Genomic DNA, 23,280 nt, shown 5'->3' with positions numbered 1-23,280 from the left:
CCGTAAAGATTTACAGCCTCGGAAACCCTATGCAGGGTCACTATGAGTCATAACCGACTCTGTGGTACTTACCAACAACCAACAATAGTCAACTCTCAGGGAAGCAGCAGTTGAAAAATCAAGAGACATACTGCTGCAGGCAAATCCGCTGCACAAGATCTCTTTAAAGTGTCCAAGAATAAAGACATCAGTTTGAGGACTAAGGTGCATCTGACCCAAACCATGTTTCTTTCAATATCCTCATATATTTGTGAAAGTTGCACAATGAATAAGGTAGACCATAGAAGAATTGATGCATTTGAGTTACTGTGTTGAATAAAAACATTAAAGCTACCAAGGAATGCTAGATGAACAAAGAAATCTGTGTTGGAAGAAGTACCACCAGAATGTTCTTTAGAAGCCAAGATGGCAAGATGTCCTTTGTACTTTGGACATGTTATCAGTAAGGACCAGGGTCTGGAGCAGGACATCATGCTTGGTACAGTGGAGGGTCACTGAAATTGACAAAGACCCCCAATGAAATGGATTGGCACAGTGGCAGCTGCAAAGGCCTCAAGTGTGAGGATGGCTCAGGACCAGGCAGTGTTTCATTCTGTTGTGCATAAGGTCACTAAGAGTCAGAACTAACACAACTGCACCTAACACCACCATTCAGCTGCCATTAAGTTAATCAAATAGGAGCTAACCCTAGACGGGCCTGACCTAATCAGGTGAGATCTTTAAATGAGTGTCTAGAAGTGAGACACTCAGTAGAAAAGACATACTTTTACTGCTGGATTTGAAGATGTAAAATGTCATGAATTCTATAGATGGAAGGTGTGATTTCCTAAGGGAGCTTGGAAACAGATTCCTCTCTAGTCAAGCCTTCAGATATGAGAACGTAGTCTGGCTGAAAGCTGATGTCGATCCTTGTGAGACTCAGCAGACAACCCAGTTAATCCCTGCCAGGACTTCTGTGTAATCTATATAATCCCTATAGATGGCTAAAGTTTTGGTAACCTGTTATACAGTAATAGAGACCTAATACAGCTCAAAACAGTGAAACAAACCACAAAAAGATAACAAGTTTGATGATAAGTATGATACAGTACAAGTACCTATCATCAACTCCAGTAGTGAGGCAAAACTGGGAGTAAGCATGCTTTAGTTTCTGAGCAGAGAAATATGAGCTGTGTGTGTCTCTTTGCAGCTTCCATGATACTTTTGCAGATACTGTAGTAGCCTATCCAGTAAATCCACACATCTAGGAACTCCTTTCCTTAAAGATGCAGGTCTTGAAACAAAAAAGCTGGATAAACTTTTTTTATCTTCTTCAGTCATAAGAAGTAATCACCATTGTTGATCCATTATTCCAAGCTACCATTGCTTTTAAATTACATGTGATTGCATAACATACAGTTAACATAACATAACAGAACGTTCCTTCTGAATAAACTGAACAGTTCCTCTGGAAAATGTTTCATGAGGTTGGAGAAAGCATATAATTGTGGAGGTTGGAAACTGTGCAGGAAGATTAAATGGTTTTCCCAAGGTCAAAGCTGAGTCAGTGGCCAAACCAAGAATAGGCCCTTGACCTTGGGTCTCTTAGGGGGAAGTCCAACATTAAACTGAAAGCAAGGAGGCAAATGCTCATTTGCTTTATTCTTTGACTTCTGGAAACTGAGTGCTAATTTTACTCCACTTCTGACTGCAAAGTGCCAGTCCTCAACATCCAATCAAATTACTTAACATTTGAGGGCAAAGATGAGCAAGAAATAGCTTCAGATAGTTTTGAAATGAACAACTCTATCACAGTATGTATTAGTTCTGGGACATCTTATCCAGATTGGGCCAGTCCAGAAAGCTATGGGAGATACCAGGGGATTTTTAGGTGATCAAACCTTCTAGTCCAAGCACAGACTTATCAGAAAGCAGGGATACTCAAGGGATACCTGGGGATGCACAGAAATCACCAAGAAGCTTTTTTACAATGGGGATTCTTTGCTGCATAATTTAGGTTTGGGGTGGACCTGGGGATCTTTGTTTAAACAATCATTCCAGTGATTCTGATGCAGGTGGTTGCCACCATTGGAAAGACACTATGTGGGTTAGAAATGTCTACACTGGATGTCGGCACCAGTGTTTTCTGTATTTGCAAAAATTTCAAAACTCCTCACAAACAAGGCAGTATTGCTAATAAGGAAATTGAGGAACAGTGTGGTTAAATAAATTGCCCAATATTTACCATCAACTTGTTGTATGAGCCAAGAACAGGGGAAAAAAGCAAAGCAAAACAAAACACAATCTCTGAGGTTTTTCACGCTCCCTCCCCCGCTCCATCCCATGTCCTAAGAAAACTCTAACAGAAAATAACAGGAGGGCCCTTGGACTCTGTTGACATTGGCAGCAAATGTGCATCCAGCTATTCAGTCTTAAGAAAAGAACATTTTCCAAATCTTTCAAATGCAGCCACATGAAGGCTGTAATGAGTTTACCTCATTTAAATCTATGTAGCCTGAACCTCTCAGGGAGGGCAGGTCTGAACCCATCTTTAGGAAATCATGCTGGCACCAATATAAAGAAGGCTTAAAAACCCTCCAGACATCTGGCTTGATTTTATAGATGTCTTGGTGCTTTCTGGATTCTTCAAATGTTAGTCAAGAGGTCACATGCTTACTCTCTCTTTCTTTGCCATGGACAAGCAATTCATCTAACTTCAAGAGGCCAGAGTATCACCATTACATCTAAATTTTCATAGATCAATTAACCAGTTCGTGTTCTTTAAAAAAAAAAAAAAAAAAGTATTTCCCATTATTTCACATTTCCACAAGTAATTTTAGGAAACTTATAAGGACCCAAAAACTAAGACAAGAAATTACAATCAGGATAATAAAAAGAGAAAGAACAGAAAGATATGAAACCTCAGTCATTTTACCTAGTAGAGGCAGTTCTAGAGATAACTTTGAAAGTAATAAAATCATTTTTTATCTGCCTTACAATTTAGTAAATATCTTATCAATGACTATCTTATTTTCAATTGGCAGTGGTGCCTACCATTTATGATTTCTCTCTCTATCAAGTAGTAAAAAAATGAAACGCAAAGACTTAAAAGAACTCTGAAGCAATCCCTAAACAATCTTTGAACAGTGTTTAATGTCAAAATCAGACATGACCTAATTTACCTACCAAGGCTAGATTTTACATATCTGAAAGGGTGTCCACAGGTTCCCCTCCTGAGGGAACCAGCTCTGTCTGCAATTCTACTAGTTCTTCATGCTAGAGGCAGGAGCGGGGCTGCCTGTAGCCTTGTTTTCTTTGGGGCATTTACATGGGTTCTGGTGTTCCCTCTTCAAAGCAAAGCAAAGCAAAGCAAAGCAAACTGTTGCTGTTGAGTCAATTTCACCTCACAACAGCTCATATATGTCAGAGTAGACCTGTATTCCACAGGGTCAGTGTTTGCTTGTTTTTGTCCCTGTACTTCCCATTCTAATGAGAAGCTTCTTTTCAGCCACCAAACCAGAGTCTTGGAAATGTTCCTGGACTCTCCTCTTCCCTTAACTCCTAGATTTTATTTTTAAATAATATTTCATGCTTCAAGAGATTTTCAGTGACTGAGTTTCCTAAAGTGGATTAACAAACCTTTCTTCTGAGGTGGGTCTGAGTGGCTTTGAACCACCACATTTTTGCTAGCATGTTAACCATTGGCTCTTCCCCAAGGATTCCTCGGGCTCTCCCCACCAAAAAATCTCACCACCATCAAATCAATGTCCATTTATAGTGCTCCTACAGGACAGACTAGAACTGCTCCTGAGGGGTTTGAGGCTATAAATCTTTGCAGGAGCAATCAACTGAATCTTTCTCTTGAGGAGCAGCTGGCAGATTTGAACTGCTGATCATGCAGTTAGCAGCCCAAAGTCTAACCTACTACACTACCAGGGTCCCACCAAGGTTCCCTAATTCATAGTCCAACAAATGTTCAGACAGTACCCAGGCCCTTTCATTTGTAAATCCTATTACTATTTCCTCCTCTGCAGATCCTACACTCTGAAACCTTGTTCTCATACAAGCTGCCTTGAAGAATAAAGGTTAATTTTTCAATTTGTATTACATCCTATTATTCACAGAATAATCACTTACTGAATGAACATATACTGAGTGCCAAGTATTGACCCCTAATTTGTGAAGATGAAAAGTACAGTTCCTGCTCTCAAGGAGCTACCTTCTGACAGTAAAATATAAAGGTAAATGCAGTGCAGCTTGTGTGCTACACCAGGGGTCTGGCTGGGGTGAAGGGGTGCTGAAATCCAGCCACCTTTGGATATATATGCTAGCCCTAGCTCAGGAATGCATTCCTTCAGAAGACTAGGAAAAACCTTTGTCTAATTAATTCAAAAGATGCATATGGATTATTAGTACACAGTACTGTACACAGACAATTATAATACAATGAGTTGCCAATCTCCTTCTCAGAGCCAGGGAAGACAGCATTGGTGCTAAGGCTCGAAGCATGCGTAGGTGTGTAGGGTTTTTCTGGATCAACAAGGAGAAGGATGTCCCCCACACATGGTCCGGAAGTGTGAGAAAACATTGCATCACCAGGAAACCTGAATGACAGGAACCAAGTCTGGACCAGCTGCTGGACAGGAGGCAGAACAACATCTGGAAGTGATGGGTGTCCCATGCAAAGACTTTTCCCCTTTATTCCAAGGAGAAGATGGAGCTAGTGACTTGTGGAGAACAGGAATGACCATTAAACAAGACAGAGACTATAGGAAATGGATAAGGGACAGATGATGAATTTAGAGCTTGTAATCAGCATGAGAAAACCAAAGTTACCAATCAGATTGTTGCTGATGTTGTTATATGCCATTAAGTCGGTTCCAATTCATAGTGACCCTGTAATAGGGTTTCCAAGGAACCACTTGGGAGTTTGAACTACCGACCTTGTGGTTCAAACTGACATTGTGGTCCTTCACTAATCCTACAGTGCTACATCAATTCAAGTAATACAGTGATAGTTTTGTTATCTTAGGCACCTTCATTAACAACAAATTTTTTTTTACCAGAATTGAGAAAAAAACAGTCATGATTTATCTGGGATTCCCATTATCACCTTCTTAGAGCACGAGGTTTAGAGCAGGAATTTCTGCTAAGACTTGGTCATAAATATTTGTATAGCCTGTTGTAGGACAGCACAGCCCCTGACCCTCTGCAGGTGTTCCATAAATGTGAATCAATGAAAAGGAATTCTATACCAACCACTCACTTCCCATATGATATTCAGTGGCCAATGATGGTGGCTATTTTTTCATGTAAATATTACTTCCCTCCCTGTATTTTGAGATCTATATGGACAGAGACCAATTTATAGCTCCCAAAAGATTTTGTACATAGCAAATGTCTGATGAGTTAGGATGATTAGAGGAATTAGATCTATCAACTAATTAATGTCTTAGCCACAGTCTCATTAGGTCTTGGTTAAATTTCCTCTGGATTTGTAAACACAGTATGACCTATTCTCATAGTGAGCATTCCTACACCAGGGGACAACCACCAGAAATAAACCTTCAGATTATACATTGTAAGCATACAACTACTTCACCTACAGGTGGCCCTGGGCAGAGAACAACATACATATGTTTTAAATGTAAAAATGTAAACCTAATTGAAGAAAACCCAGTGTAGAATAGTTCTAGGATGAGAACTCTTGAAAGTGTTTGGGTGAATATACCATATCTCTTCTACAGCTAAAACTTGTAAAATGCCAGTTTAATTCAGGATGTTAGCTATTAGTAATAGAAATAATAGCAATGGAGTCCTGGTGTGGCGCTGTAGGTTAATGCGCTATGCTACAAGGTCGGTTTGAACTGTGATTCAAGCTCACCAGCTGCTCCTCAGAAACCCTACACAGTATTGCTATGAGTCAGAATTGAATCGACGGCATTTAACAACAACAATAAGAGTAATAACCACAAGGTCAGCAGTTCAAACCCAGCAGCAATTCCTCAAAAACCCTATACAGAATTGCTATGAGTTGGAACCGACTTGTTATCTAATATTCAAAACAATGTAGTAATATACTTATTACTGTTTATCCCCATTTTTTTCAGATGAAGATTCAGAGATACAAAAGTGATTTTGGAACATCTTGTCTGGAGTGGTCCAGAGTTTAATCATTTACTAACAAAATACACTGAGTACTTATTAAATGCCAGGAACTGAACGTAGGGGTGAAGAAATGTTCTCTCATGGGATTATATACTAGAGGAGATGGATAATCAACAAGTAAATGGCTAAATCAAAACACTGATGGAATTGAGGGAGGTCCTGGAAGGAAATAGCAAACAGCAGAGTGATGGGCACAGTGGGAGTGGAAGCTTGGCAAGGTCTTATGGACATTTCGCCTGTACTGAGTCTTGGGGGACTCTCGAGAAGTAGCTGGCCATGTGGAGAACCAGCAGAAAAGTGTAATGGACACCAAGTTCCAGAGTCTTGAAGCAGAACTGTGTTTGGTGTTTTTGTCGAACAGTAAGAAGGCTGAGGGTTGGATCTGTGGTGAGGAGAATGCACATGTTGAGAGATATGCCAGCCCTGGCTACCTACCTGGTAGGCCTTGATAAAGAGTTTAGATTTCATTCTAAGGTAGAGGAGGGGTTTAAGCAGGAGAGGGAGGTAAATTTTAGAATATCATTATGGTTTCTGAGCGCAGACTGAGTAATACGGTGTATTTTGTAGAAGCAAAGAAACCCTGATGATGTTAGGTGTTGGGCTGATAACTACAAGGTTAGAGGTTCAAACCCAATGATTGCTCCACAGGAGACAGATGGGGCTGTCTGCTCTGATTAAAAATGTATAAACTTAGAAACTTTTTATAGGGTCATCATGAGTAGAAACTGACTCAGTGGGATTGGGCACCTTTGGAAAAAAGGCCTAGTGATCTGGTTCCATAAAGATTACAGCCTCAGGAAATTCCATGAGGCAATCCTGATCTTTTCTTGAAAGGGTTCTATGAGTGAAGACAGACTTGATGGCCCATAATAACAACAGCTGACAATTCAATTTTGAACACTATACCAAAGAGGGAACTATGAATGAATGATGACATGTAGAATCACATTTAATAGCATAGAAAGACATTCATGACAGTGATTTGCAGAAAACAAAAAGTGGTTGTTGTTGTTGTTAAGTGCCATCGAGTCGGTTCCGACCCATAGCGACCCTGTACAGGGTTTCCGAGGGTGTAAATCTTTACGGGAGTAGAAAGCCTCATCTTTCTCCCGTGGAGCGGCTGGTAGTTTCGAACTGCTGACCTTAAGGTTCGCAGCCCGATTCGTAACCACTACGCTACCACAAAAAGTGGTAACCAACACTATATGATTTTATTTCTGTTTTAAAAATTTCTGTGTGACATGATTAATACAATCAGTGTTATTAAATTATACATGTGAAAGATGCAAGTTCTGTTTGATAAACATATATTTTTAATTAAAAAAAAATTGCACATATGTGTGTGTGAAAAAATGACTGCACAAGTGTACACACTATAACGTAACAGAGGTACTTCAGTGGTGGGCTTGTCACTGATAAAGTTTTCTCAACTTCTTAGGGATTTTGTGTAATTTTTATTTCTATAATAAAAATAAAAAACAGGGTTTTTCAAATTGAAAAACATTCTGTCTTACGTTTAAAAAAATCATTTATATATTTTTAAACAATTCCACTGGAAAATGGATACCATTTCACAATTATTTCTTATTTCATTTTATTTCTTACATTGTATTTCTTATTTTGGGTCAGCATTTCATTTATAATGGTCTCCAGACATAGCCATTTAAAAACAAAAATTAGTGTTTTCCCCCTTTTGGCAAAAACCACCACCCCACCATCTCAATTACAACTCTCAGCTCCTCTGTCCGCTCATCCTGCTTGGCAAGAACCTCAGGAATGGACATAGAAACTCTACACCATGCTGGGACAGGGGATTAGCCCTGAGTTTTCCAGGTTGGCATGCTAGGAGTCTGTTTTTCTGAATGTTTGAACACAATAGCCATAAAGTGAATTTACTCCCTCATAAAATCCATCACAGCACTGGAGGGTAGGAAGTTGTCTACAAAAATGCAAAATACAGAACTAACCACCAACCATGAAGCTGAGGAAGTACAGTAATGTGCTCAGACTATAAGTCTCCATGGAGATACCCGTCTGCCTCCATCATTATTTATCATCTAGGTCTCTAGTTACCACTAGAGAGAAAAAGAGCCTTGGACCCAACTCATATTGGCTTCAGAGACAACCACACATACATGACTACACTTCTTGGCCCATACTGTAAGGAGTACTGCCCACTGGTACCACAAAATTAGGCTCAGAAATCTGAGAAAGGAATGAGCTTCACAGTTGTCTGCTTGAAATGCTGGGAGGCTCTCAATCACCCATGTCTGAAGGACTAAGATGTCCTCCCTAGTCAATCCTGTTTGCCAGGACGGCTTACCCGCACCCTTTATAAACCCCTCTTTCCCTCCGGGGGGAACAGCCTCCCATGCTGATGTAAGATGATGCAAGACTACTTAGAAGATCATTTCTTGTTTTTTTTTTAAAGTAAAAGGTACATCCATTTTCTTTCCAGTGTGTACATTGTCACCTTTTTAATTAGACACTATCTCATTAATAAGAAAGAGAAATACATTGGACCAGACACTGCCCTTAAACAGACCAGCTCTTCAGTCTGCAACATATGCCTCTGAAGAAATAGCAGGAAAATGACTTTAGTTTTATCCATTATGATCATAGAGAAATGGATTCAGTAGTTAAAAAAAAAAAATCTCTTTACACTAGAGTCAACCTCACAGATCTTGTTTATATCTAAATTGTTATTGGTCAGTGCTATCAAGTTGGTTTAGATTCATAGCAACCCTGTATAGGTTGTCTGAGGAGTGGCTGGTAGGTTTGAACTGTCGGCCTTGTGGCCCCAATCCAGTGCTGATCCTACAGCACTACATCAGGAATCCTGTACCTAAGTAATGCCCTACATTTCATAAAATGTACTGGCAATGTTGCTAGTGAATAAATCATTAATAGTAAAATTTACTATCGTTCACTAGAGTTGTTATTTTTCCCAAGTGTACTATTCTATGCAGCACATTCTAGTAGTTGCAGTAGCATAGTGGCTTAAAGCAGAGCTAGTATAAGAAGTTTAAAAGAACAAAAATAAAGACTAAGGACTTTCATATATACTATCTCACTCAGTTATCACAAACATTCTCTGAGCATGGCATCATTCTTCCTACTGCATAGAGACGCATCGAAGGTCGTGATCAGTTCATACAACTAGTGCGTTACAATGTTAGATTTGCACCTACATCTCTCAGCTGTTGTTGTTAAGTATCGTGGAGTAAGTTCTCATAGTGACCCTGTATAGGGTTTCCAAGGAGTGGCTGGTGAATTTTAATGGCCAGCCTTGTGGTTCAAACTGACCTTGCGGTCCAGTGCTTTATCCCACATCATAATTTGACTGCAACTCTGAAGTGGAATAGCAAAGTACCTTTTACTTCTCATCAACCCAACAAACTAGGGCTTGTAGGAAAGCAGGTATAAAATAGGCGTATTTGCACGATGTGTTTCATACCATGGTTATAAGTCAATAGTTTATAAAATAGTAATCTAGAAGCAGCTATACGTCATAATGAAGAGAGGAAGAAATGGCAACACCTGTTACCCAACTGTGTGTACAGGATAAAACCATTGTTTACAGCAAGTCAGCACTTCCTGAAGCTCCCAAAGGAAGTAGAAACGTAAATCGAGTTTGACCCCCAAGACACCTCATCAACCTTACAGTTTTACGTCTTGCTTAACCAGATCAAATGTACCAATCCCTCCTCAGCCATTTATGGATGAAGAAACAGGTCCAAAAGTCAACTGACTGCCAAGGTCACATAGTCGGCTGGTGGCAGAACTAGACCCCAGGTTTTTGAGCTCCCAACTTTGTGCTCTTGGCAGTGCACATTAAAGATGCTGGTGATGAAGTCATACTAGTAAACATTGTTTATAAGATGCATAGTCAAGGCCAGGGACTGTAGAAAGTATTTCACTTGGGATGATTTTATATAATCTTCACAATTACAAACCTACAAGGTAAATGAGGAAACAGAAGCTCAAAAAGATGACACAATTTCTCTAAGGCCCCACTGCAGGCAAGCATCAGAGCAGGGCTTGAGGCGAGGTCTCTCTGAAGCTTCAGCTTCATGTCTAGACCCAATTGCCTCCTCCTGCTCACCAGGCGTGGTGAAAATTGCAGTGGGTGAATATGAACAGCTGGGATATCTGCTGATTGTTACAGTTTATTTCATTAGTGGCTTTACAGAAACAGGATTTACAGAAAGGCCATACAATTAGCCGGCCCAGTCCTACTTTCACCACGCTAATCCTTGAGAGTTTCTCAGAAGGGTAAAAGGTCTTATTCAATCAAAACCTGTTTTCGATATACAAATACCACAGGCAAGTAGAGTAATAATAAAATTAGCAAATTTGTTAGAGAATAAAATGATAATTTCACAGGTAACACCCTTGGTGTTGGCAGGCAGCATCTCTAGTCCCAGATTCTGAGACACACAAGGTGGCTGCAGACATTCAAGCCAGCCCCTGAGTTTACACTATCTGCTGCTGCTGTATTTGCATATAATCAGTGCCTCCTCCCGTTTTTCATTTGTTGATGTTAAGAGAAATACTCTTGAGAACTAGCACCTTTTCAAGTGCTAAGAGGAAGACTTGATCACAGTTTTCTCAAACTTATTTGGACTTAAATTTAGGATAATCCCTTCGGGATACCTGCCATCACTTGGTCAGATCACATAGCCTCTCCAGATTTCATTTTAATTATTACTAAAATGAGAAGAAATCTGAGGTACCTTTTACATCAAAAAAATTCTATAGACTTACTGCATGTAAGTTATTGTTGTTGTGAAGTACCATGGAGTTGGTTCTGTGAGAAATAACTCTTGTGGGCATGATCCATCTTCAGTGAAGGAATAAGGGAAGTCTTGGGGGTAGCAGGTTAGGATAACAAAAGGACCTGCTAGGAACTTTAAATAAGAATACAGTCATTAAGACCTTGGGCAAGCCATTTTGGCTTCTCTGCGGGAGGGGAGGGAAAACTGGAGGTGCAGGTGGAAGTGTAAATGGGGGACTGGAACTGGAGGAGGGGCTTTTTTGGAGTGGGTCTGCCGTGCGGCGTGTCTGCTCATGTCTACTGGGTTGGGCACCCGATTTTGCAAAATCGAATAAAGGAAACCTCACTCTTGCTAAAGTAAGTACAGATTGGATTATTTGAGTGTTTGTCAGTATGGGCAATGTTTCTCACAGTTCTGACTCATAGCAACTCTGTATAGGGTTTCCGAGGAGTGGTTCGTGGATCTGAACCACTGATCTTCAGGTTCAAATTGACCTTTTGGTCCAGTGCTTTATCCTACAGGATTAAAGTAAGGCATTTATTGTTGTTAAATGCCATGGAATCAGTTCCAACTTACAGCAACCCTGTATAGGGTTTCCGAGGAGCAGCTGGTGAACCTTGTGGTTCACAGTCCAGTGCTTATCCTACAGCACCACACCAGGAGTTTAAATATGGTATTGTTGTTGTTGTTATGTGCCGTGGAGTCGGTTCTGACTCATAGTGACCCTGTACAGGGTTTCCGAGGCTGTAAACCTTTACAGGAGTAGAAAGCCTCATCTTTCTCCTGCGGAACAGCTGATAGTTTCAAACTGCTGACCTTGAGGTTCGCAGCCCGGTTCATAACCACTATGCTACCAGAGTATGGTATAAGAATTCCCAAACTTTCTTCCCTTCCTGTTTGATCAATCTCTCCCTCCTTTTCTTTTGTATCAGCTCCTGTTGTATTCAGCCAACCTCAAGCTGGCTTTTTCATGCTTAGGAGAAGCTTCAAAAAGTTCCTGAAAGAATCCCATTATCTTCTCAATACATTTTCTGTGGATTTTTTTGAAGCCCCCTCATACGTAATACTTACTACTATCTTACCAGTCCCTCATATTTATTAGTAATACTATCAAAGTGATTGTTTTCTACTCCCAGGAAATGTATGATCTTAATATGAGTCAGAATATAAGTAGAGAGCATTAACAGAGTTAAGACATTTATGATTCTGGCAAAAAAGGTACAGAGCACATTCATGTGATTGAATACTCTTTAGAAACCATACCATAGATTTTAGAGACGAGATTCTAAATCATTATTAATATAAACATAAAGCTAGGGCTTCTGGGAAATGTCTAATCAGAACCATGATCCTAAGAAGCCATATGTCTGATGGCCAAAATTGCTTTACAAATGCTAGTAATTTTTTTTTTTTTTAAATCATAGAGAAAACAACAAGCATGGCCAAGGAAATGTCTTTTTAAGAAAGATAATGAGCTAAAGCCATTCAAAAAGATTTACCTTCACTCTCAAGCTACTAACATAAAAATATTGATGCTAGGGAGCTTCAAGAAATTCATGGGAAATGGAATGAAAAGATAATGGAACTTTTTCCAGGAATGTGTTGAAGCCCCTTCACACATACATAGAAATGTTTGGGTTTCCCCTAGATCACTGTGGTGAACAGTAAATAAATGTTGTTTCCAGATTTTACCTTGGAAGAGCGGTGATTTTCCCCCACTTCTCTACACAGAACCTTCTTGGGCCGTTACTCCCTCGAAGAGAAGCAAATCCTTCATAGGGAATGCTGGACGTACCTGTGACAAACTATCAACCCAAGAAAACAGATGAAGTCAGAGACCGGCCGGCACCAGCAAAGGCACTACATCATGCACACAGCGCTATTGAGGAAGAGCCTCTCACCACCCACTGATGGATAAGGGTAGGAGATGAAACTCTATGTTGTTGTTGCTGTTAAGTGCTGTTGAGTTGGTTCCGACTCATATTGACCCTGTATCGGGTTTACGAGGAATACCTGGTAGGTTTGAGCTGCCAGCCTTGTGGTTAGCAGTCCAGTACTTATCCTACAGCACCACAGCAGAAAGTTTAAGTCATGCAAAAATCACAACATAACAAATTCTGACAAACAGCCAGAGAAGGGTTCTAAGAAAGGAAAGTATATTCTAAAGGGAAGAGGGATACAGAGAGCATGTGCAGCTGACCAGCTCAGAATTTTAAGCCAGACATTTTCCCATTATAAATAATAAAGTAGATGGTGTGGTGCTGTAGGATAAGCACCAGACTGATATTCACAGGCTGGCAGTTCAAACCTACCAGCCACTTCTCAAAAAACCTATACAGGGTCACTATGAGTCAGAACTGACTCAACTGCACTTAACAATAACATTAACATCAATTAATCCAGGTTTCTTTAAGAAGCATCAATCCCTGATCAACTTGAGGTAAAGATAATAGAATTCTGAGCATATAAATTTGAGGACCAGGCCCCTGATCCAAAAGAGCAAAGGCCCAGTCCATTTATACAACTCTGTCTGAATATCCATAGGGCTTCCCTCAGGCTGTCATTTCTTTAGCTATAACCAATCAGCAATTGTCATGGGTAATTATAAACACAATGGAGAAAAAGTAAATTCATTTTCCTTGAACATCACTCTATGTCAAAATTGTAGGAAGATATATAGAAGGAATGAAAGGGTAACTTTATCACAGATCTCGGTCACTTCTTGAGAGACTTAAGGCCATCTCTTTCTACTGCTGGGGGTACTGGACTGTGGAGAACCTTGGGACTTCTTGTTAAAAGAACTGTGCTGCCCTGAAGGCAAATGTTGCTCCTGGGGGCTCTAGGAATGGACTTGGTACTTCCTCAAGTCAAACTCTTTGATTAGCTGGAGATATTCTGCACAGTGATGAAGTCACACAGCCATGCAATCAGAGTTGACTAAAATGACAGATCATACATATACAGATAAGCAAGGAATGTAGTTATAGGCTATATGTAGCAATTATCCAGCAATAGTCATATTAATTCATTGAAATATTACCTGTAACAGCCTTAGCCGTTGTTCATTGTTGAATCTTTCCACTGCAGCCCAGAACCATCGAATTACAATATGATTGTCATGGTATCCTAGTAAAGCAATCATGAAGGCTCACATTACTTAACTCTTATATATTTAGCAACCAAGATACATGATAAAATACAAGATAAATACATTTTTCTTGGATTCTTTAAAGGTTGTCTGTACTTTAAGACTAAAGAATAATACTTCAAATATGATCATATGAGTGCCAAAAGTAAAAAATCAACAAAAAACCCACATCAAAACCATCTATTAATAATAAATTATTCTAAGATTCTGCTTTCATTTAGTGGCCATAAAATTACACTAGAGGAGAGAAGAGCAATAAATGAGTTTCTTTTTTTTAACCATATCAATTCTGAACAGTATAACTTCTGTTACTTAACTCTTTGTTAAATTGTTATTTAAGAAATACAATACCACTATGCAAAGCACTATACTAAGCTTAGAGGTACAATGGCAAAGAAAACAGCCCCTAACAGGGCTTTTGGTACAGTAAAGGGAGACATATTACTCAGCTAATTACACAAATAAGTACATAATTGCAAGCTGTTTTAAAGGCCTCTGGGACCATCAACGGAGAAGAGCCGAGAGCGGGACCCTACCCAGAGAAACAGAGATGCCTGAGATGGAGACAGAGATGATGACGTGGAGTAATGAAGCGACTGGGGACTTTGGACCCGGAGAGGGAAAGGGACTGTGGGCCGAAAACTGGGGGGAGGAGGCAGAAGTGTAGAGGGCAGGTTTCTGGGATATACCCTTTGGGTGGTTGATAATGCGTAGAGGGGATTGGAACCATGGCAGTGAGATGATATATGATGGAATGAATGTAAAGCTAAAGTTCTCCCATGTAAACTATCATATAATTCACAATAAAACATTAAAAAAAAAAAAAGCTGTATATAATATTCATATTAAGTGTATTTCATACTTTAAAGGGATTAAATTCCCACAGTTTGGATTAAGGCAGTATTTGTGGATTCTAAAACCTTTCAGTGAACTAAAATCAAGTTGAGAGAGAAAAATGAAAAGGATTAAGGTACAATTAATGATTCAAATCAATAAACGGCAATAACCTGAGTGTATAAAAGCTACTCTGATTCTTTGTCATCAGACATAATCCCAAATTAGAAGGTGTGTAGAAACCAAAGCTATTTTAATCTGAATCTCCCTTCGCATTTCTCAGTGGTTGTAGGCTTTGGGAGGAATCTTGCCTTGCTATTTACCATTAGGTTATTGATGTTTAGACTTGTTTGGAGAAGCAAGGAATCTACATAAAAGGCTAAACAAAACTGGACTGGACAGGGTGACGCATGGGTTCATGTCCTGCCTTTGCAAAGACTAGCTATTTGACCCTGAGCAAATAGTTTTCTCGTCTATAAAATAAATTCATTGGCCCTCATGACTTTAAAGCTTTCTGAGCCTATGAATCAGCCCTTTCCTGTGTTTCCTTTGTTGCTTGTACCAAACATTTTGAAGGAGGAGAAGCTAATGCAACTCATTCTATTCTCCCTAAACAGCTGCTGTGTGAACACAAGGAAAGTGGCAGCAGAGCAGCTTTGTCACTCAGCGCCAACCAGTTGGGTTAACAAACATGGCAGCTGAGCAGTTCACCCTTTTCCTGCCTCCAAACCACCTCAGAATGAACAGATTTACAGTAAAGTTAGAAATAGGTACTTGATTAGCTATACACAGTGAATACAAATTTACATGGTATAAAACCAAAAATGCCTGATTTGATTAACTGTGTTAAAATTAGTAATGAGCTGGTAATGTTTATGGGAACAATGTAAATTTTATAGTATATTGGGGAAAATTGTGTTCTATTAGTAAGTAGTTTGGTTAAAAAGTTGTAATAACTAAGCCATCTGGAGACTATACATGGGTCAATTGAAAAAGACTTATTCCAACAACTGGATTTCAGAAATAGCAGCAGTGGAAATTGCAGTTTAATACAGGGCTTCGAACCAATTCATACTGGCTCAGTCATGGCCAATGCAGCACAATCAGAACAGATCCAAATCTGTGGGTGACCCACAGTGATAATCTGAATAGAAAAAATTACAGATTGAAGCCTTGGATTGGGAGATTTGGAAGAGATGCAGAGAACTTTGTCAGGAGTCTGATGCATGAGATTGGATTACTGCCAAAGCAGTGTCATTGGCTATCTTGTTAGAGATTGGCACCACTGTTTCTGCCTCTATTGTCCTTGTTTTCTAACAGGGAAATTAAGTTTCTAGCAAGGTGTTAACCTGCAACTTTTCCTATTACAGTTATCATTCTAGCACATCCACATTTTCCAAACTCAGGTCTGCTCCAGTTTAACTTTGTTAGCCATGACTGAATTCAGAACCATGGGAAAGCAGGGCTAGACCGTAGCAGGCAGCAGTGATGAACCAGAAGAGGCAACCAGAAGCAACACCAAAAGTTAGTTAGCAGATGCTAAGGCAACTTTACCCCAAACTTTAAAGACTGTTTTCTGCTTCAACCTATAGCCAACTAGAAAACTGTTCAGCTATTAGTTTATTTTGGTTACATAACTGATCCAGTGACTCAAAGTTTGTCTCTTTTCGTTCTCCAAGTTTGGAATTATGGTGAACCTCTTAAATTTCTAATTAAAACCAAAAAACAACTAGTATTTGTCATGAATTTCTGAAGACTTTCTAACACTGTAATACATTTCAGAAAAGTAATTCTTTGTGTAAAGTTAATTAAATGAATTGAAATTAATGTATATTATGACTTGACAATTGAATTTCAATGGTTTTGGTACTAGCTGCTAATTGAAACATTACACTGACTTTACACATCTCATTGGTGAAATGTCAGATAGCACAGTTTTTACCTAACATTACAATAGCTTCCTTTTCAGTTGAACTGAATGCTTGGACTTAGAAAAGCTTCCTCAATAAATGGGAGTGCTGTGTCTCTGTAGGATAAGCACTGGACTACTTACTACACAAGGTAAGTGGTTTGAGCCCACCAGCTACTCTGAAGGATAAAGATGAGGATTTCTGTAAAGATTTAGTCTTAAAAATCCTATACAGAGTTGCTCTGAGTGGAAACTGACTTGACGGTACTTAGTAACAACAACTTCAATAAACAGTTTGAATTTTGAGATTTATGTATTTTTCTAGTCAGGTGTTTCAGCTGTGAATTACATACTTTAATGGAATGTAGAAAACGTTTACTCATTAGGAAGCACAAAGGGTGAGTGTCTTCCTGTTTTAGAATGAAGGTAGACTAGGCGGGGTTTGACCAGCTGGATGTTAGCTCCTGGTGCTCAACTAATACCACCATAAACCAATCAATTAGTGTTCCTATGGTCACATTTCCTCACCAACAATTAGTTATGACATCCTTCAATGGTGTGTAAACAGTCCTTCCCCCACTAGACAGGTGAGGTAACTAGGAAGAAAAGGGAATGTTCCTTGCCCAAGGCCTCAAGGGAGATGGCATCAGACCTATGATTACAATGCAAGTGCCTTAGCCTATCCTGCATCAGCCTAGCAATGCTGAGCCAATCGCCTCCTTAAATCCAGCCATCTGTAAGTCAAATTTTACCTCCTCTATATTCAGTGTTGTTCCTCCAATCACTTAAGTCGATTTCAGCTGTGCCTGCAATGACCAGTTCCAGTTCTCTTGCATCAAAAACTGACACCAGCCTGGCATCCACCACCTGTGGAATAAAAAGAGCAGAGGGCTTGGCTTAAGAACTCACAGAAAACTCAGCTATAACTAAGCCTATCAGAAAAGGAGAGCACAAAAAGTTTGGGGGAGTAATATGGGTATGCACCCTGTGTAGTAAGCACGTTAAAAATGGGAAAGTTCTCTATAAACAAAAACAGAAAACATACAGATATAAACTTTATATAGGAGGATGCTTTAAAAAGTGATTGGAAAAGTTCCATTACTTTTTCATTCTTTTCCATGAACTTTCTGAATCCCCCTCATATTCATTTTTATTCTTGTTGAGAATATATATTGTAAAACACAGACCAATTCAACAGTTTCTACAAATCCATTTTTATCATAAGGTTGATAGACTTCAAAAGAATATTTGTCTTACAATTGACAGCTGATTAATATATAGGTTATTCTCTTTTGAAAAAGATCTAGTACTCTTAAGAGTCACATGGAATACACGTAACAACTCACTCTGGTCCTCAGCTAATATCATTTTGCATGCCAAGCATGAGATTAGATTACCTGTATAGAAGCATGGGTAAGATGCATGACTTAAATGTTATAAATCATCAAATCCAATTTGAAATCAACATTTTTTTCAGTGAAGTCTTACAACAGTGATTTTAAACTTGATGTTCTTGAAACATGTAGAAAAAAGTACTTGAGTTTTTAAATTGAACAATCACCAGTAAATACAGCAAAAGGAGAACCGTAGTATCCCATACACACAGAGTACAGTGAGATGGACCATCGCATCATTGCCACCTGACTAAAGAGCCCAGTACTGCCGATTGTTTTTACCTCATAGAAACCACGCACTAAGCTCTCTGTCTGTTGTACAACACCCCTCTCAATCCTCCACTTCACCATCCTCTCAATGTATTCCTTTTTATTCTTCTCTGTGACTGGGATATTGGCACCCCCTGGCTTCAATTCTCGTTCAGTAATCTGAAATTAAAAACAAACAAACCAACGAACAAAACGATTAACCATAAAGCAAGATTGATGCTATAATAACTGCTTCACTGAGCTGAAGTCAGGCAGCTATCCATCACTGCTCTGCCCCAGACACTTTTCACGAGCAGACACCACACAGGGAACACATTCTGTCAAGTGTGCTTTGTGTTGAGACATACACTAAACAGCGCTCAGTAAAAACTAGGAGTGAGTTGATGTTTGAAAGCGTCAGTGTTCGGAAAAGAAAAATGTAATGCAAGAGCTGAATGTTAAGTTTTAAGTTCTGACTAAAAAGTTTAGTCTTTTAAATAAAAATTAATTGGCTCCAGGATCTGGCCCACTGCTCTTGGAATATTTGACAAAAACACATTTTCACAAACTCCTTAAGGGTTCAGAATTGGCTACATACAGAAAGCCAATATTTAATACTTTAAGGAAGCAGAATTATGCTCACGTGAATGTTGAAAGCATCCTTTTCAAAAGACACGAAATTGAGAAGATCAGTCAAACAATAATATACTTATAACTTAGTATATATTTCTGAAAGAATATTTTAATATATTCTTCTACCAATTTTAAAAAAGAACACTGTCTTCAAACTTTGTGTTCAAACTTTGCCCAAAATATTGATTTTCCCTCAGTTTCAAAATAATTTTATTTCAGTTCTTACATCTGAATGATAGCTTAGTACATATGCCAATTGAATAATTTAATAGTCAATTCTGGGATCGTGTAGACTTCTAAAAACTTTGTTCTAGACAAGGCACATTCTTGTTTGGATAATTTAGTTGGAAATAAAAATAATACTGGTTATAATACTTAAATGGTTATATGTTAAAATCATAATCTGCAGTTGCCAATAGAATAATCTTTGCAGCCAATATTATAATAACTGTATGTGAACTTGGGTCTAAATTACCAAGCAGGTCACTAATATGATCCCTAGTCACTGAATTAATTCTTTACCAGCCAACAACATTCAATCCGCGTTCATGTTCTCATTCACAGACCTGCCCAAAGACTTCTTCATTCACAGTGAACGTGAGGTCCAGGATGTCATGGATGTCATTATCTTTCATCCACTGCAGGCTCTGGTGGAACTCTTCATCAAGATATTCGAGATCACTTAGGTCACACAGACTAAGATGACAAATAGAAGAAAATAGGCAAGCAAGCATGACTATAAGCAAAAACATAGAGTCACAAGGGAAGAAACTAAGAACTAAAGGCAAGGTTCAGATCCAGGAAATAGGCAGTGACTATTGGGATTTCTAAAATTCTGAGATAAGTAATCAAACTAGTGAAACAATTTTGAAACTTGGCATACAATTAGAAAATCCTGGATGTATAAGATGCCTTAGGATCAGGCTGTGTTTCGTGCTATTGCTTGTAAGGTCGCTATAAGTTGGAACTGACTGGATGGAACCTAACAACAACCACACAAACCAGTCTGTCTCTTCCTTTACAACTACACAACTGGAAGTTTCAGAGCAGTTTGCCATTTTTATGCTGTTGTTCAGGGCTCGCGAGTCAGTTCTGACTCATAGTGACCAGGATTTCTGAAGAGCGGCTGGTGGGTTTGAACTACCAACCTTGTGGTTAGTAATCCAGTGCTTAGCCTACAGAGCCATACCAGGAATTACCCAAAATAAATGCCAGAGCAGAAATTGGGAGATGAGCCAACAATTTGGGTTCAGTATTCTTTTCAGCCACATTAAACTGCCTTAAAATATTATTCTCTTAATTTGTGATTATATATTTCTATACCTTACTTGAATATTTTTAAAGACTAGATTCTGTGATTTATGTTCACATACATCCCCTTTCTTTTTCATGGTTCTTTAATTTTTCTGTGATTCTTATAAACATCAATTTGTAAATGAAGTTTCTTTACAATTAAAATGTATTTCCATATTTCTCCCCTCTACGAATTAGGCTGCGAACCTTAAGGTCAGCGGTTCGAAACTACCAGCTGCTCCGTGGGAGAAAGATGAGGCTTTCTACTCCTGTAAAGATTTACACCCTCGGAAACCCTGTACAGGGTCGCTATGGGTCGGAACCGACTCGATGGCACATAACAACAACAACAACATCTTACAAATCTAAATTGTTGTTATGTGCCATCAAGTCAGTTCTGACTCATAGCTACCCAGTATAGAGTTTCTGAGAGTGGCTGGTTTGAACTGTGGACTTTGCAGTTATCATGGTTAGTAGTCCAGAGCTTATCCTACAGAGTCACACCAAAATTCAGGGAACTACATAGTGATAGGAGTTCTGGTAGCGTAGTGGTTATGAATCGGGCTGCTAACCTCAGAGTCAGCAGTTCGAAACTACCAGCTGTTTCGCGGGAGAAAGATGAGGCTTTCTGCTCCTGTAAAGATTTATAGCCTCGGAAACCCTTACAGGGTCGCTATGAGTTGGAACCGACTCCACGGCACATAACAACAACAACAACATAGTGATAGTGGTGGTTGTGTACTATGGAGTCAGTTTAGACTCATAGTGACCTTGGTGGAACAGTCAACCTTATGGTTAGTAGTCCAGTGCTTATCCTACAATTCCACACTAGAGCTCAGGAACCTAAATGTTATTACTGTTAAGTGCCATGGAGTTGGCTCTGACTCACAGCAACCTTGTATAGGGTTTCCGAGGGGCAGCTGGTGAATTTGAATTGCCAGCCTTGTGGTTCGCAGTACAGTGCTGATCCTACAGCACCACACAAGTTCAGCTGCGATCTACACAGGTGGAGTTAATACTACATGGCCTTGTTTTCAGATGATAGACATTGATTTTCTTTAGCTGTTGTGAAATTTCTCTATCAGTCTAATTTCAAGGGTCCTTTGGTTCTGATTCAATCTGAACATCTCTTGGGCATCAACTATGTGCCAGACATCATAATAAGTACTTGATGACTAGTACTCAATAACCTCCCTCAAGGAGCTCCTGGACTAGCTGGGCGACAGGTGCACATACAAATATACAAATAAATGTAAGGTAGTAAGTCCTGGTGTGGCATTGTGGGTTAATGTGCCAGACCGCAAAGCTGTTTGAACTGCAAGGCCGGCAGTTCAAGTTCACCAGATGCTCCTTGGAAACCCTATACAGGGTTGCTATGGGTTGGAACCAACTCGACAGCACTTAACAACAACAAAGTGGTAAGTGATGGCATAGGGTGGGTAGCACTTACAACTCATGAATTTTTGTGCGCACTTTACACTTCAATTTTATAAAATGTTGATACAGAGAGCTCACTCTCAAGCAAACATGAAGGGCGTTTACTTCTACCTGAGAATTCATAAAATGCTTTTTAGAGCAGATGAAATCTACACTAAATTTGGCAGGTGTTTAGTAAACGGTGAAAAGAAGAGGAGAATGGAGAATGAGATAACAGTACAAAAAAGCACAAAAACATGAAACAATCAGAATACTAACTACAAGCAGACTGGTAGTACTTGAGAGGGAAGCGTAAGACTAAATTCCCAGAGAATTCAATATGGCTGGTAAGGTAGCTGGCAGAAGGCCCAGGGTGTCATTCAAAGAAGCTTGGCAATTCAGAACTATGGAAACATTTTAAAACAAAGAATGACATGGTCAGATTGTTATGGGTGAGTTTTAAATCATTCCCCTGAAAGTCACAGTGTAGAGATTTAAAGAGGTAGAGGTGGTCGTGGGGTTATCATGAGAGTATATTGTTTTTGTTAGGTGCTGTCGAGTTGGTTCTGGCTCATAGTGACCCTGTGTACTACAGAATGAGACACTATTCAGTCCTGCACCATGTTCACAGTTGTTGTGAGCCCACTACTGCAGCCACTGTATCACCACCTCACTGGGGGTCTTCCTCTTTTTTGCTGACCCTCTACTTTATTAACTAAGCATGACGTCCTTTTCCAGGAACTAGTCCCTCCTGATAACATGTCCAAACTACATGAAACCAATTAACAGATCACTTTAGTAATCCGTCAAAAATAAAAAAGGGTGTTACTTAAGTCAGGGCTGTTATGGGGTCCTAGTGTGGTGCTATAGAATAAGCACTGGATGCTAACGCAAGGTTGGTAGTTCAAACCTACCAGCTGCTCTTCAGAAACCCCATGTAGGGTTGCTATGAGTTGGAACCAACTTGATGGCACTTAACAGTAACAACTTATGGGTGAAGAGGAGAAGAAGAAATTAAGAATGACTTAGGAAGAAATAAGCAAAAATCAGTAAATTTTATGGAGTATTATAAAGAGCTAAAACAGAAGTGGCAAATAAACTCATGTTGCAAGTCGATTCTGTTTAGCTGCCAGATTGGAGTACTATACACATTGGGAAGATTTCTGAGGTGACAACGAGTTTAGCAGGAAAAAGTATTACAGACATACATTATTTGTCATATATACCATTCTTATTAACAGAGAAAAGATTGAAGTTGTCAAGGACTTCATTCTTCCTGGATCAACTATCAACATTTGCAGAAGCAGTAGTCAAGAGATCAGATGACGTATTGCATTGGGCAAATCTGCTGCACAGGAACTTTTTAAAGTGTTAAAGAGCAGAGATGTCAGCTTGAGGACTAAGGCGCACCTGACCCAAGCCATGGTATTTTCAATAACCTCATATGGATGCGAAAGCTGGACAGTGAGTAAGGAGGAT

General features: G+C 39.4%; 1 protein-coding gene across 1 annotated transcript in view; it reads right to left on the bottom strand.

The window, feature by feature from the left end:
• The window catches only part of HECW2 (HECT, C2 and WW domain containing E3 ubiquitin protein ligase 2), a 356,874-nt gene that overhangs the window by 8,956 nt on the left and 324,638 nt on the right, over positions 1 to 23,280 (bottom strand). Inside the window, exons 23-27 of the mRNA XM_006862016.1 lie at positions 19,659 to 19,788; positions 18,493 to 18,639; positions 17,569 to 17,683; positions 13,966 to 14,051; positions 12,618 to 12,730 (exon numbers count right to left, since the gene is read on the bottom strand). Coding sequence (XP_006862078.1) covers positions 12,618 to 12,730; positions 13,966 to 14,051; positions 17,569 to 17,683; positions 18,493 to 18,639; positions 19,659 to 19,788 — 591 coding nt within the window. The remainder of the gene's footprint in view (positions 1 to 12,617; positions 12,731 to 13,965; positions 14,052 to 17,568; positions 17,684 to 18,492; positions 18,640 to 19,658; positions 19,789 to 23,280) is intronic.

Source organism: Chrysochloris asiatica, unplaced genomic scaffold (genome assembly GCF_000296735.1).
Source record: "Chrysochloris asiatica unplaced genomic scaffold, ChrAsi1.0 scaffold00045, whole genome shotgun sequence".
In the NCBI taxonomy this organism is placed as follows: Eukaryota; Metazoa; Chordata; class Mammalia; order Afrosoricida; family Chrysochloridae; genus Chrysochloris; species Chrysochloris asiatica.
Note: the sequence above shows the minus strand (reverse complement) of the source record. Positions and strands in the feature narration are given on the sequence as shown.